The following is a 16,626-nucleotide window of genomic DNA, read 5'->3' on the forward strand; positions in this document are numbered from 1 at the left end:
TTATTAAGCAGGATTTAATTTGTATATGTTTATGTATATATTTTGTTTTGTTTGAAAATCCTCCAGATCCTACCTTTAAAGAAAAGGTTTGGATTTGAGGTTGAGCCATGTTGTTTTTGTAATGAGGATTGTGAAACTACTGAACATCTTTTTTATTCTTGTTCAGTGACATCACATTTTTGGCAGGATGTTTTTGACTGGTTAGGTAATAAAATAGGAAATATCACACCAATTGATGAACATCAGATTCTTTTATATAAAGATAATCTTACCAAAGAATTTTCAGAACTGGTCAATATTATTATAGTTTTGGGCAAATATCACATCCATTCATGCAAATGGAAAAATAAACCCTCCTCAATAGTTTGGTTTAAAAACGAACTAAATAAATATTTTTCTTCCTTGAAGCTGTTAAATGTATACAAGCCTATTTGTAAATTGAGTGAAATTGCAGCGAAATATTTGGTTTTTTGAAGTCTAATAATATGAATGAAGTGCCTTGTTTTTCTTTTCCTTTTTTGTTTTATTTTATTATCTTTTTATGTCTACAGCCTTGTTGATTTTATTTATAATGGGAATATACTTGTATTGTAAAAAGAATGCACATGTTCCTATCGAGAGCTTTTGTATATTATTGAAATGTAAATAAAGTTTACAAAAAAAAAAGAGAAACGGCTATTTTCCTTCACAGCTGATGACGGAAGTAGCCAAAGCGGTCGTTGACACGTCACTGAGGTCAAGCTGGAGGAAAGATGGCGAGCACCTATGAGAGTTTCAACTTGTAAGTGCTGCAGATAAATATCATAGTGTCACGTAGTTTAACTTTATGTTGATACAGACTGAAGAGGCAAAAAGTGTTCGCAGATACTTTATGTGGACACGGCTAACGCTAACCCAGCTCAGCTTAGAAAGTTAGCCTGTCAGCGCAGGCATGGTGTTATTGCAACTAATGCTAACGTTCATTTGAATCCACACCAAGTTTCTTTCCAAATGATCACCTGTAGTTATGAACATCACTGCATTTAACAGGAGCACTGTGCTCCAGATGGGAGCTGGTTTGCACAAGATTTAATGGATGGCGTCATGGTACACTTGTATGCGACACCTCAACCAGCTGCCTCGAGTCGCTTACATTAGCACATGTAGCTAACAGGGATTTCCTGTCAGCTCTATGTGTTATCTGCCTCCAGCTGTTTGTGGTTGGCATTATTCTGTATTAGTGACGTTATTACACAAAGCCCTGCTGCTGGTGCGATGTTAGTACTTGTGGGTTTTGAAACAGCTCTTGTGTGTGTCAAACCAGGCGCACCACACCGGAGAAGTTTTTCATAGAGCCTTGTGATGATGGATCCGCGGATGTTCTGGCTATTGACAGGGTGTCGACAGAGATCACTCTCACAGGTAAGCTAATGTTAGCTGATTGAACTCCAGCACACACAGTGCTGCTTGAAAGTCTGCGAACCCTACAAACATTAAAAAAAACTCTTTTAGTTAGTAGCTTGTGGCACCTCTTTTTTTTTTATACCTGTCTGCATTAGTCTTCGTAGCTTAGCGCCACAAAAGGGTGTAAGCTTTTTATGAAGATTGATGCACTGTTAGTCTTGCAGTCAAGTATTTTATACCCATACTGTGCGTGATTGTGACCGTCACCCACCCTCCCTGGAGACTAGCCTATCAGCCTTTATTGGAAAAACTTCCTAGTATGAGCCAGAGAGGGCCGTGATACACCATAGTGTGTCAAGGGGAAAGTAAGGGACAAGCAGGGGGGATTGAGGGACAGGTGCTTAAGTCCTGAGTTATATAGTGACAGTGCATGCGGAGAAGAAGGAGAAGAAAAAAAACAAACAAACAAAAAAAACAGAGGAGAAACAGGCAGTGTAGCTGATGTATTGTGGCCTTGAGGTTGTTGCGCTCCATACAGATAACCAAAAATAAACAAATAAATGTATAATAAAGAAAAGAGAAAGGAAAAAAAAAACACAACAAAAAAAAAAACAAAAGAGAAGTCTATACTGAACACCAGAAATGTGAGAGTCCTGGTGGTGGAGGAAAGCCCGATTGTGGAGAAGAGTTGCCAGAGCAGTGTGGTAGGTTTGAGAGGCAACTGAGCCCCTTTTGAGTGATCCCATCGGTTCTTTGCGATGCGTCACGGAGCTGAAGTATTGAACATGCATGCGTGTATTTGAACCCTCCCAATGTGTTTATGAGAACCATCACCAGGGTCCAGGGTCAATGTCCCAGCTCAGTGGGGGAAGGTGGCTGGCAAGGCACCCCAAGGCCGCAGGAGTGCCCAGACCCCACGCCCAGGGAGCCGCAGAGGCCGCAGGACACCACGCAGGCCCAGGGACCCGGGGCCGCAATGGCCAGCACCCCCAGAGAGCCAGAGATGCACCCCAGAAGGACGGGGCAGGAAGGCCCGCCCACCCACCACCCAACGCGGGACGGACCCTGACCAACACACAGGAGAGAGCGGCCCACCACGAGCAGCCAATCCCCCATCGGGACCCCGTAGCAGAGGGCCCAAAAGCCATAGCTGGTCAAGAGGCAGAACTCCGGCAGCCATCCAGCCCACCCGCCACAGGGCCACAGGACCCCTCCCCACACTGGGAACCTAGCGACACCACCATGATGTAAATGGGGTCCCTGGCTAAGTGAACTAAATGTCGTTTAGGAGGCCAGGCCAGTGTAGGCCCGGCCCGAGGGCTGGAGGGTTGGATGAGAGGGGCTAGAAGGTGGTGCCAGCCAGACCCCGGTGCAGCGAGGCCCCCAAAGCCCATGGACAGCAGGCCAGGCAGGCCCCAAGGAAACCCAACGGGCCCCAACCAAACCCCGCCCCCCAAGCAACCGCAGCGCCAGGCCCATGCAACGGTCCCGACCTGGGTCGCACCGCCCGCAGCAAACCGACCCCCAGCAGAAGGACGAGGCACGCCACCAGGATGCACGGACGCCGAGCCCCACCCAGCCCCCCGGACCCCGGCATGCAGGAGCACAGGACAACCCGCACCCCCGCCAGCACCCCCCAAGACCGCCCCAGACCCAAAGCTGGACCCCCGGCCCATCCGACATGCCCCCCACCGCTGGCCGCACACCAACGGGCAGGCCCACCCTGCGCGGCACCAGAACACCCCCCCGCGGGCAGCACCCAGCCCCCACACCAGGCCCCCAGCCCGGGGAGGGCCCCAGGCCCGCCTGAGTCGGGGAGAGAGGAGCAGGGAGGGACGGGGAGAGGGGAGGGAGGAGGGAGGGGGAAGGGCGGGAGAGGAGCGAAGGAGGGGGGGGAGAGCCCACTCACCCCGCACCACCAGGGGCGGAAACAGCCCCCCAGGGGGGACCGGCCACGCCGCCCCAGGCCCAGGGAACACAAGGAGACCCCACCACCCCCAGGCACACAGGGCGAGCAGTCCAGACGCACCCGCCCCCCAGGGGAAACCGCCTGAACCCGCGATCCCCCACAGAGCCAGGGAACAGGCCCGGATTCAAGGGAGAGAGGGTGCCCCTAACTCATGCTTAAAGCCTTGAATTCTGATGGACCGCTGTGGTATATTGTGGTGAGAGAGATAGAGGGATTAGAGGTTACATCATTAACAGAAACACGTTACATATTACACAATAGTTTTTCTTGACTTGTAATATTTATATGTACAGGTGGTATATGCTCACAGGCTGCTTGTGGCACCTCCTTTTGCAGCCATTACTTTCACCAAACGTCTTCTGGAAAAATGAACCAGTGTCTCACATCTGCTTTTGGGGATTTTTGTCCACTCCTCCTTTCAGAAGTCAGCCAGCTGAGAAGGTCGGAGGTTGGGGGGACATCTGGCATGTACCGTCCGCTTCAGATCTTACCACAGCATTTATATGGGATTGAGCTCCGGACTTTGACTGGGCCAATCCAGAGTGCAAACCTTCTTTCTCTTAAGCCATTCCTTGGTAGTTTTGCTGGAATGCTTTGGGTCGTTGTCTTGTTGCATAATCCATTTCTGTCCCAGCTTCAACTCCCTGACTGATGGCAGGAGATTCTGGTCAAGAATTTGTTGATAGGCCTAGGTTTCATGGTTCCCTGAATAATATGGAGTCTTCCAGGTCCGGAGGCAGAACAGCAGGCCCAGACAATCACATTTCCACCACCATGCTTCACTATTGGGAGGAGGTTCTTTTCTTGATATGCAGTTACGACTTTTCTCCAAACATGGTGCCTGTGATTATGGCCGAATAATTCAATTTTGGACTCATCTGTCCAGAGAATGGACTTCCAGAAAGGCTCTGGTTTGTCCAAGTGCTCTCTGGCAAAGTTTAAATAGGCAACCTTATTCTTTCTTGAGAGCAGAGGTTTCCTTCCTGCAACTCTCCTATGAATGCCATGTCTCTTTATTTTTGCCTGAATGTAGATGCATGTATATTTATCCCAGATGCTGCCAAAGAGGTCTGCAACTCTCTGGAGGTGATGTTGAGTTGGAGTTTTGATGGCCGTCTGGGCAGAGTTGCGGTCATGCTGAGTGCCCTCCATTTGTAAATGACTTGTCTTACAGTGGATGGATGGAGCTTGAATCTTTTGGAGATGGTCTTGTAGCTTTCCCCAGATTGATGGGTTGTCACCACCTTCTTCCTGATGTCCTTGGATATCTCCTTTCCTCTTGGCATTGTTGATCTGTGTGCTTTTACGCCTTGTCATGACAGTGGTTTAGTTTGTTTCCTCTCTCTTTTAATCAGGGCTGCTCAAAACCTTTCCTAAGGATGTCTCATTTGATTGGTCTGCTTAATTGATTACTTGAGCACCCACATGTGTTTCACCTGAGTCTGTTACCTAAAGAATCAAAGTCCAGGCACTCAGGTTGGTTTGGAAAAATTTAAAAGCCTTTATTTAATGGGCAAGAGTCATTAAAAACACCAACGTGTGTCAGCTTGCGCCTTCCTCAGGGTGTATGAAGACCAGAGAGTAAACAAAGCAATTATAGTTGCAATCACTTCAGCTGTGAATCATTCAGTCTGTGCCATTTTCTTTAGGCCTCTAGGAGGCCTCAGTCAAGAATTAGTACAAGAAGACTGTAAGATTGTAACTTCTGGGGGCATCAGACAACAAACTTATTGAGCCCCTCTCACAGACTGTCAAATCTTAACTAAATAAGAATAATGTAAACAGAATAGAATCCACAATAGAAACCATACAAAAAATAATACAAGTATATACATAAAGATAAAGAAATAAGCAAAACCTCCAATGCAGATGCGCAAATGATGACATCTGCATAGTATCTTAAATAAAGTGAAGCTGTCTTGTCAGGACCATTACACATTGTCATTTACAAAACAAAAAACAAACAAAAAAAAAAAAACATTTACAAAAAGGATAAGAGGTCAAAATCCTCATTGAGGCCAGGAAAGCTGGTGGTCTTAAGGGCATGGATCCAATATGCCTCTCTTTGCTTGAGGCGTTTGACTTTATCTCTACCCCTGGCACCCAAGCTAATGACCTCAATACCTGACACTCTTAGGGATGAGTCATTTGAATGTTGTGCTTCCATGTAATGTTTGGCCATAGGATAATTCAAATTTCCAGTCCGAATGGCGTACCTGTGTTCAGCCACTCTGTCCCTCAGTCTTCTTTTAGTAAGGCCCACATAGAAACAGCCACAAATACACTCAAGTCGGTACACAACATGGGTAGTGTTACAATTAATAAAACTTGAGATAGAATAGATTTTATTATTAAACATATCCCTAAAAGTGTCTGTTTTCACCATGTTTTCACAGTATTTACAGTTCCCACAGCGAAAACTGCCCTTGGGTCGACAAAGCCTGGTCTGTCTGGTTTGTTAGCAGGAAGATAACTCCTTACTAGTTTATCCTTGATTGTAGGGGCCCTTCTAAAGCTGATACCTGGCAATTCAGGGAATATCTCCTGTAAAGATGGGTCACTCTCAATGATATCCCAATTTTTCTTTATAATGTGCTTGATCTGGACAGCTTCTTTACTGTAGCGTGTGACAAAGTAGGATTTCTGAACTTGCTCTTGTTTAGGTTTAGGGCTGAGCAATTTGCTCCTCTCCAGTGACAGAGCCTTATTGTCAGCCTGAGTAAGAAGCTGAGATTTATACCCTCTCTGTCTAAAATGCTGCTGCATGTCCATGGATTGATTTAGAAAATCCTGATCAGAATCACATATACAGTACAGGCCAAAAGTTTGGACACACCTTCTCATTCAATGCGTTTTCTTTATTTTCATGACTATTTACATTGTAGATTCTCACTGAAGGCATCAAAACTATGAATGAACACATGTGGAGTTATGTACTTAACAAAAAAAGGTGAAATAACTGAAAACATGTTTTATATTCTAGTTTCTTCAAAATAGCCACCCTTTGCTCTGATTACTGCTTTGCACACTCTTGGCATTCTCTCGATGAGCTTCAAGAGGTAGTCACCTGAAATGGTTTCCACTTCACAGGTGTGCCTTATCAGGGTTAATTAGTGGAATTTCTTGCTTTATCAACGGGGTTGGGACCATCAGTTGTGTTGTGCAGAAGTCAGGTTAATACACAGCCGACAGCCCTATTGGACAACTGTTAAAATTCATATTATGGCAAGAACCAATCAGCTAACTAAAGAAAAACCAGTGGCCATCATTACTTTAAGAAATGAAGGTCAGTCAGTCCGGAAAATTGCAAAAACTTTAAATGTGTCCCCAAGTGGAGTCGCAAAAACCATCAAGCGCTACAACGAAACTGGCACACATGAGGACCGACCCAGGAAAGGAAGACCAAGAGTCACCTCTGCTTCTGAGGATAAGTTCATCCGAGTCACCAGCCTCAGAAATGGCAAGTTAACAGCAGCTCAGATCAGAGACCAGATGAATGCCACACAGAGTTCTAGCAGCAGACCCATCTCTAGAACAACTGTTAAGAGGAGACTGCGCCAATCAGGCCTTCATGGTCAAATAGCTGCTAGGAAACCACTGCTAAGGAGAGGCAACAAGCAGAAGAGATTTGTTTGGGCCAAGAAACACAAGGAATGGACATTAGACCAGTGGAAATCTGTGCTTTGGTCTGATGAGTCCAAATTTGAGATCTTTGGTTCCAACCGCCGTGTCTTTGTGAGACGCAGAAAAGGTGAACGGATGGATTCCACATGCCTGGTTCCCACTGTGAAGCATGGAGGAGGAGGTGTGATGGTGTGGGGGTGTTTTGCTGGTGACACTGTTGGGGATTTATTCAAAATTGAAGGCACACTGAACCAGCATGGCTACCACAGCATCCTGCAGCGACACGCCATCCCATCCGGTTTGCGTTTAGTTGGACGATCATTTATTTTTCAACAGGACAATGACCCCAAACACACCTCCAGGCTGTGTAAGGGCTATTTGACCAAGAAGGAGAGTGATGGAGTGCTGTGGCAGATGACCTGGCCTCCACAGTCACCGGACCTGAACCCAATCCAGATGGTTTGGGGTGAGCTGGACCGCAGAGTGAAGGCAAAGGGGCCAACAAGTGCTAAACACCTTTGGGAACTCCTTCAAGACTGTTGGAAAACCATTTCAGGTGACTACCTCTTGAAGCTCATGGAGAGAATGCCAAGAGTGTGCAAAGCAGTAATCAGAGCAAAGGGTGGCTATTTTGAAGAAACTAGAATATAAAACATGTTTTCAGTTATTTCACCTTTTTTTGTTAAGTACATAACTCCACATGTGTTCATTCATAGTTTTGATGCCTTCAGTGAGAATCTACAATGTAAATAGTCATGAAAATAAAGAAAACGCATTGAATGAGAAGGTGTGTCCAAACTTTTGGCCTGTACTGTACGTCTTAGTCTTTGGGTTTGTCCATAAGGGATATTGTTAATGAGCCATGGAGGGTGAAAGCTGCCCTAAAGACCCGAACATACTCGGGTGGAACGTACGCGGAACGGACTCCGCGAAGGTCCGTGTGGACTCAAAGCGGACGTCCGCAAGCCCTGTGCGCGCAAAGCTCAGATTTTACGACCGCGTGGACTCTGCTCCGCGCACCAGTGACTGCTCGGCATGTATTTTTCACATCGCGGGGATTTTTCACGGACATTTTTACAGGAAACTACAACGCGGAAGTGCGCTCGACTATGAAAGCCCGAATGCCTGCGGACATTCCTCACGAAGTCCGCTCTGCTAATAGTACGCCCGAGTATGTTCGGGCCTTACACCTAAACAAGAGCAAGTTCAGAAACCCTACTTTGTCACACGCTACAGTAAAGAAGCTGTCCAGATCAAGCACATTATAAAGAAAAATTGGGATATCATTGAGAGTGACTCATCTTTACAGGAGATATTCCCTGAACTGCCAGGTATCAGCTTTAGACGGGCCCTTGCAATCAAGGATAAACTAGTAAGGAGTTATCTTCCTGCTAACAAACCAGACACCTGGCTATGTCGCCCCAAGGGCAATTTTTGCTGTGGGAACTGTAAATACTGTGAAGACATGGTGAAAACGGACACTTTTAGGGATGTGTTTAGTAATAAAATCTATTCTATCTCAAGTTTTATTAATTGTAACACTACCCATGGCGTGTACCGACTTGAGTGTATTTGTGGCTGTTTCTATGTGGGCCTTACTAAAAGAAGACTGAGGGACAGAGTGGCTGAACACAGGTACGCCATTCGGACTGGAAATTTGAATTATCATATGGCCAAACATTACATGGAAGCACAACATTCAAATCCCTAAGAGTGTCAGGTATTGAGGTCATTAGCTTGGGTGCCAAGGGTAGGGATAAAGTCAAATGCCTCAAGCAAAGAGAGGCATATTGGATCCATGCCCTTAAGGCCACCAGCTTTCCTGGCCTCAATGAGGATTTTGACCTCTTATCCTTTTTGTAAATGTTTTTGTTTTGTTTTGTTTTGTTTTGTAAATGACAATGTGTAATGGTCCTGACAAGACAGCTTCACTTTATTTAAGATACTATGCAGATGTCATCATTTGCGCATCTGCATTGGAGGTTTTGCTTATTTCTTTATCTTTATGTATATACTTGTATTATTTTTCGTATGGTTTCTATTGTGGATTCTATTCTGTTTACATTATTCTTATTTAGTTAAGATTTGACAGTCTGTGAGAGGGGCTCAATAAGTTACAATCTTACAGTCTTCTTGTACTAATTCTTGACTGAGGCCTCCTAGAGGCCTAAAGAAAATGGCACAGACTGAATGATTCACAGCTGAAGTGATTGCAACTATAATTGCTTTGTTTGCTCTCTTGTCTTCATACACCCTGAGGAAGCCGACACGCGTTGATGTTTGTAATGACTCTTGCCCATTAAATAAAGGCTTTTAAATTTTTCCAAACCAACCTGAGTGCCTGGACTTCGATTCTTTAGGATTTTTTAACCCTTCCATGAGCACCGGTGGTTTGAGGGACACCAGCAGCGCTCCTGTTATCCTTTTCTTCTGAGTCTATTACCTACTTGACTTTACCAATGCAGCTGTGGTTCACTTATTTTTGCACATACGCCGATTCCATGTTCCACGTAGTCTGCTGGCTACTCACATGGTTTGCTCAAAACAAGTACATGGAATTGATGCACATAAACCTGAATTTCATATATAAAAACCAGTGATGATAAGATAAGAAAATCATAGTAAAACAACAGCAAAATGTAAACTAGTCAAGGGGTTCGCAAACTTTCAAGCAGCACTGTACATACATTGAACAAAAATAAAATGCAGCACTTTTGTTTTTGCTCCCATTTTTTACAGGTTTTGAGTAAAAAAATCTAAGACTTTTATGTACACACAATAAATATATCCCAAATTCTGGTCTCAGATTGGTTAAAATCAATGTTAGTTAGCACTTCTTCTTTCCAAGATAATCCATTCACCTGACAGGCGTGACTTATTAAGATGCTGATTAAACAGCATTATTACTACACAGTTGTGCCTTAGGATGGTCACAGTGGTCACAGTGGTCACAGTTCCGTGAATGGCAGTATATCCAACTGACCTCAACCACAGACGTATAACCACTCTAGCCCAGGACCTCCTTGCAAGATTGTCTGAGACCAGCCACCCAGACAGCTGATACAATAAATGGTTTGCGCAACCAAAGAATTTCTGCACAAACCGTCAGAAACTGTCTCAGGGAAGCTCTCATCATCCTTATCAGGGCCTTTGCCTGACAGCAGTTTGTCATCATAACTGACATGAGCTGTTGTGAGGTTGGTTGGATGTACTGCCAAATTCACAGAAATGACATTGGACACAACTTCTGGTAGCGAAACGAATGCTCATTTCAGGGCCAACAGCTCTAGTGCACATTCTTGCAGTCAGCATGCCAATGACATGCTCCCTCAAAACTTGAGACATCTGTGTCATTGTGTTGTGTGATCAAACTCCACATTTTAAAGTGTCCTTTTATTGTGACCATCCCAAGACACAACTGTATAGTAATGATGCTGTTTAACCCTATGGGCCCGAACGATGCAAAGTGCGTCCAAATTCACACCTGTTCTTCTCTATGGATTTTCTCCGCAACCGTTCGTCATAGCGAGAAGCCACGCACAATTATGTCCGCCTGGCACAAACCACAAGTTTTGGACAACTGTAAAAAGACAGAATGTCCCACCATCATAGTTCTTATATTGCCAGATTCCAGAGAGGCTCCCCTCTTCATATATGGCAGAGTATGTCTACTTCCAACTTGCTATGGTGAGATACATGTAAAAATGTAAGAATTTAGTAACACAGATTTTTTTTTTGCATTGATATAAAAGTTAATATAAAATACAGGCACATATAAGGACATGTAATGATGGCAAATCTAGATAGCCCAGATTTTCCTGAATTTTTCTGAAAAAAACAAGATATAGCATGTGTATGTAGCCTTTATAATGACTGTGATATGAGCTTAAAAGTAAAGGCAGTAAAAATACCCCAAAAAAGTCCTAGGGCCCAAAGGCTTAATCAGCATCTTGAGATAAAACACCTGTCAGGTGGATGGATTATCTTGGAAAAGAGACTGTAGCAGCAGGCAGCTCAAGAACAAAAAAGCTGGATTACCAATTAGGCAACTTAGACAAAATGTCAAAATCAGGAGTTTAATGGAGGCCCAGCAGTTTCGTGTTAGTCCTTTATAAGGTAAAAATGCCAAACATGTACTTGTTCTATTGGTACAATTATGAGGACTTTGCTATTTTTTCTCTGTCTCATATTATTTGTAGTTCACATTGAAAAGTCAGCTGTAAGGCATCACTTTTTGTCAAGAGAGTAGATAATAATCAACCAATATAATCATTAAGAGAATCATCAATGATAAAAATGATCATTAGTTGCAGCCCTAGTTCACATCATTCTACAGCTGTCCTCTGAACACACTGTCACTAACCATTGTCTCTGGTCCCCAGGGAAAAGGGACATCCCTGCATCTGCTGAGACCAAGCCGATATGTGGACTCATGGGGACTATACGTTTGGTGGCAGGTAGGTTCAGTACGAAATGCAGGAAGATTATGTTGCATCCAGACCTGTAAAATATAGAAAGGACCAGCTGTTAGAGAAGTGGGAGATTCCAGTAGTGTGTTGAGCTCTGCTATGCATTTTCATTTCCAACCACCTGTTTTTGTTAGGCATGTACCTGATTGTTATCACAAAGAAGAAGAAGGTGGGCGATTTGCTGGGCCATGCTGTGTGGAAGGCTCTGGACTTTGATATCCTCTCCTATAAGAAGACAATACTACACCTGACAGACACTCAGGTAGGATCTGAGGCTCTTGACTGTACTTGTGACAGGGAGAGTTGGATAGATACGCACTTCCGCTGGGGCAGTCTCTATCTCATCTATCGATCTATCCATCTGTAGTTGTATTATATACACATATATGTATGTATATATGTATCTATACAGTATATAATTGATGCGTAGGCCTACCCAAAGCTAAAAATATCTGTTCTGTTATCTCATTTGCATTTAAAATTTTGCAAAAATAATAATAATTAAAAAGAAACATACACTGAACAAAAATTTAAATGCAACACTTTTGTTTTTTTTACTCCCATTTTCACAGTTTTAAAGGTCCAGTGTGTAATATTTAGGTGGATTTAGTGGCATCTAGCAGTGAGGATTTCAGATTGCAACCAGATGAAACTTCTCCTGGTTAGAGTGCCTTAATGTTCAGGACGTTTTTACTGGGAAACAAATTATCTGCAGAGGTCTCTTCCTCTCCAAAACAATTAGACACAGTTATTTAAACTGGTAAAAACACTGAATAAATCAATTTCACATTTAAAAATGTGTGTTTTTCCAACGCTTCTCATCATGGAGGAGCTGCTAAATGTAGAAGCCGATGTGAAAACGCGAATGGCCCTCAGAGCCAGTGGTTTTATCAATCGATCCCTTTATTTGTCCCCAATGGGGCAATTGGCTGTGCAGCAATGGGAGCAAAACCTAAAAGTACATATCAACCAATAGCATACATAATAAAAAATACTCAATCAGTAAAAATAAAATACAAATAAATAAAAATACAAATAAAAGCCACTGGATTTAAAACCAAAAAACACCAATAAGTTAAGAAAGAATTAAAACACTACAGATAAAACTACCTTTTCCTCCTGGAGTTTAGTAGAGCGATCACAGAAGGTAGAAAGGAATCTTTATATCTGTTAGTTTTAGCAAGTGGAAGTCTGAGCAGTGAACCAGATGGAAGAAATTGAAACTGTTGATGTAAAGGATGAGAACAATCAAACAAGATAGATTCTGCTTTCTTTTCTTTTCTTTTTTTTTAAAATTATATTTTGATCACAGCATGAGGGATATACATACACAGAACACTAACCCCCACATCTCAGTTTCCCTCACAGAAAGGGGAAAAAAAAAAAACCAAAAACAAAAACTTGGCAATGTAGAGGGTACTATAAAAAGTCAAGTCTCTCAGAGTCCATACACACCAAGACATATTTCATAGGTGCCATCATCATGGCAAGTAATCCAACCAAAATTCTACCCATTACACTAATTGAAAACACTAAGTAGGCCTCCCATATCAATGAAACTGAAATAATTAGGTAGTCTTCCTACCATACTTCATGATGTAGGGAATAGGGCTGCACGGTATATGCGGTAGACGGTAGAAATGATATAAATTTGGCCCACGGTAGAGATTTGCGCTCTACCGTCCTGTTGTCGATGACATCATCGCACCTGCCTCAGTGTGAAAATGGCTGCGAGCACAGAGACAGCGGAGCAAGAGGAGCTGGTTCACGTCCGTGATTTAGCGTAGCACGTGCAACATGTGTTGCTGGAGAACTTGTGAGTGAGTGAGTTAATGTCTTATGAACAGCCCCGGACTTCTCAGACTTTTTTAGCGACTTACCGCTCAGAGGGAACTCATTCAGTGTCTCCTCTGGCAGCAGCACAGCGTCTCTCCCTCTCCTCTCTCGCCGTGCGCACACGGGAGTTGGTTTTCGGCAAGAGAGTTTGTCATAAACCTTTGGTAATGTAAACCTATGTGACGCTAGGGGCTCCACAAAAAACTCCATATGTGAATGTGTGATAGTTGTGGTATCATAGCAGCCTGTCAGGTTACAGCGTGATGATTAGAGGAGAAATGGCAGAGCATAAAGGTCCAGGTGGAAAAAACACAACTCAGTCATTTAGGATTTTGCTAAAAGAAGGAAATTACCTTTTGATATAGATCCCAGGGGACATTTTGCACCATAGAGTACTGGGTTTTAATTTTGAGTTCTGCATTCTGCACAATAAATGCTCTAAAAAATACATTATATCTTTGCTTTTGTTGTTGTTGTTTTTTTTTATCAATTTAGCTTTGCTAAGGGACTACAAAACCCATTCAGAAACACTTATATTATAACTTTTACACTTGAAATTATACCGCGATATATACCGTTACCGTGAAGGGATTCGATTTATACCGTGATATAAATTTTAGGTCATACCGCCCAGCCCTAGTAGGGAATTTATAAACAAGTAGAAAAGGGAAACACTTAATGTCCCGATTTTCCTATCCTAAGTAGGGGCTGGTACCCTTATAAACAGTTAGAGAACCAAAATGATATCCAAACATATACCCTCATAACAAACAGAAACAAAACAACAAAACCAAAAAACCTGACCAAACAAACAGACATAAAAGGTGGGAAGACCCCACTTACAACAAACAAGACAACAGAACAACACAAACTATTGCATTCAGGTCTTATCATTGTCACTATGCCTTACATTGGCCTAATAAATTCTTAAAATCAAATTCTATATGAGATATATATTTTTAAAAAGTCTGAGGATCTGCCTTTACTCTTGTAATATATATATTGTCAAGTGTAAGGTAGCTTGAGAGTTCATTCCATCAGTGGACTATTGCTGGGGGTTTGGATTCTTTCCAATTTAAAGTTATACATTTCCTGGCTGCCAACATAGCAAGATCTATATATCTGCTTTTATATTTGTTCCACTTATCAGACATACTAGTTCCCAAAAGGCATAAACGAGGTGACAGAGAGACAGATACATGTAGACATTGAGATATCAACTTTGTCACAGAATTCCAAAAAAAGGAAAGTGCATCACATGACCAAAACATATGAAAAAATGTTCCTTTTTGTTTCTTACAGTGCCAGCAGAAAAATGACATCTCACTGTTCATTTTATGTAACTTCTCTGGCGTATAATAATTCCTGTGTATCATCTTAAATAGGGCTAGTTTATGCCTTAGATTGTAAGAGCATTTATGAACTTGCCTACAAATGTATGTCCAATCCTCTCTCTGTATTTCCATATGAAGATCTTGTTCCCACTTACATCTTAAATTATCTGTATTTATAACAGAACACTCAACAAAAATATTGTAGACCTTAGAAATAACTTTTTCCTTGTTCTGCTCGTTACTGTTTAATATGACATCAATTTTTGATGGCATAGGTTCTTGAAGAGAACCATTCTCAGTATTTACCACATGTCTTAACTGAAAAAATCAAAATAAATGGGAAGAAGGTAATCCATATTTCTGTTGTAGCTGAACAAATGAAAGAAATGTCCCATTTTCAAACAGATGACAGAATTCCTGGATACCTTTTATCATACCAAAATTTAAAAGTGTCATCCTTGCAACATGTAATACTTGGATTCTTCCAAATTGGGGAAAAGGGAGAAAGGGAGATCTTATAGCCTAACAATTTATGAGACAATTTCCAGATACTTAGACTATTTAATATAACCGGATTCTTAGTAATTTATCCACTACTTTGAGCTCAATATAAGGTAAATTCCAAGCTGTATGGAAGGATATCCAAAGATTCTATTTTTTCCATGAGCATGAAATATTTAAAAACCATTGTTTAAATTGATTAAGCTGAGATGACAAAAAATAGTAATAAAAATTGGGAAGCTTCAGGCCACCAGATTCGTATGGTAAATGTAAAACTGAGTGTGTTTACAAGGTCTTTAGTATCCCGGTTTTGATTGGGTTTTTTAAGTATCCCGTTTTTGTGTTTGTGCATGTAAACACCATATCCCGAATTCAGAAACCGGGTTATGCCCTTTTCCCGGTTTCAAGAAACCCGGTTTTGCCACCTGGAGTACTCCGATAGAAGCCGGGATACTGGAGCATGTATACGTCTTATCCCGGTCTCTGACGGCTGCCCGCCGTGTGCGCAGGTGCCAGAGTGACGCACCAGATATACAAGCAACATGGCGGCAACGAGAGCTTCCCATTTTTGGAGCGACAAAAAGACTGAATTTTGCCTGAAAATGATGAAAGAACTTAACATAACTATGTGTTTAGACGGCAGAAGACACAGAAATGCTGACCTATTCAAGTCTGTTGCGGACAAGCTACGTGACGCTGGTTTTCCACCTCGCACTGTTGAACAAGTTAGGTCGCGGTGGAAAATATTAATATTTATAATAATAATAATTAATAATTAAATATAATTAATAAATATATCACATTTCCCGCTCAATCTGTTGTAAACAAAAGACGTAAAAGACGTAACACACGCCTGCGCAGATAGGGTGCAGTGATCAGAATAACCGGGTTTCTCTGTGTTCCATGTAAACATCATATCCCGGACATGCCCAAAGCCGGGATAAGCCTCAAAACCGGGATACTAAAGACCTTGTAAACACAGTCACTGACATCTGAACATGTGGGGTTTTATTGTTTCATATGAAGGAGGAAACTAAACTCTGTACTTTTTTAAAGAAAGATTGTGATGGAATAATTGGAAGATTTTGAAATAAATATAAAAACTTGGGCAAAACAGACATTTTAACTATGTTAACCCTACCCACAAGAGAAATAGGAAGATGTCCCATTCTCTTTAATTCCTCTGTTATTTTATTAACTAATGGAAGGTAATTCAAATTAAAGGTGTCCTCCAATTTTCTAGGAATAAACAAACCCAAATACTTAATACATTTAATAGACCAATTCCAATTAAAATGACTCTTCAATAAAGTGTGGTCGAAATTGGAAATTGGCATTATCTCTGTTTTGTCCCAATTAACTTTAAAACCTGATAACTTCCCAAATTTTCCAAATACTGATAAAATAAATGGTATTGAATTTAATGGGTCATGAATATACAACAAGATATCGTCAGCATACAAAGATATGAGATGCTCCTCCTTCCCAATCTTAATACCTTTAATATAAT

At 42.1% G+C, this 16,626-nt stretch overlaps 1 protein-coding gene across 1 annotated transcript in view; it reads left to right on the forward strand.

The window, feature by feature from the left end:
• The first annotated feature begins 668 nt into the window (after positions 1-668).
• Positions 669-16,626, forward strand: part of sacm1lb (SAC1 like phosphatidylinositide phosphatase b) — a 69,773-nt gene continuing 53,815 nt past the window's right edge. The window contains exons 1-4 of the mRNA XM_033638335.2: positions 669-781; positions 1,304-1,401; positions 11,359-11,433; positions 11,580-11,707. Coding sequence (XP_033494226.2) covers positions 753-781; positions 1,304-1,401; positions 11,359-11,433; positions 11,580-11,707 — 330 coding nt within the window. The 5' untranslated portion in view covers positions 669-752. The remainder of the gene's footprint in view (positions 782-1,303; positions 1,402-11,358; positions 11,434-11,579; positions 11,708-16,626) is intronic.

Source organism: Epinephelus lanceolatus, chromosome 10 (genome assembly GCF_041903045.1).
Source record: "Epinephelus lanceolatus isolate andai-2023 chromosome 10, ASM4190304v1, whole genome shotgun sequence".
Taxonomy (NCBI): domain Eukaryota; kingdom Metazoa; phylum Chordata; class Actinopteri; order Perciformes; family Serranidae; genus Epinephelus; species Epinephelus lanceolatus.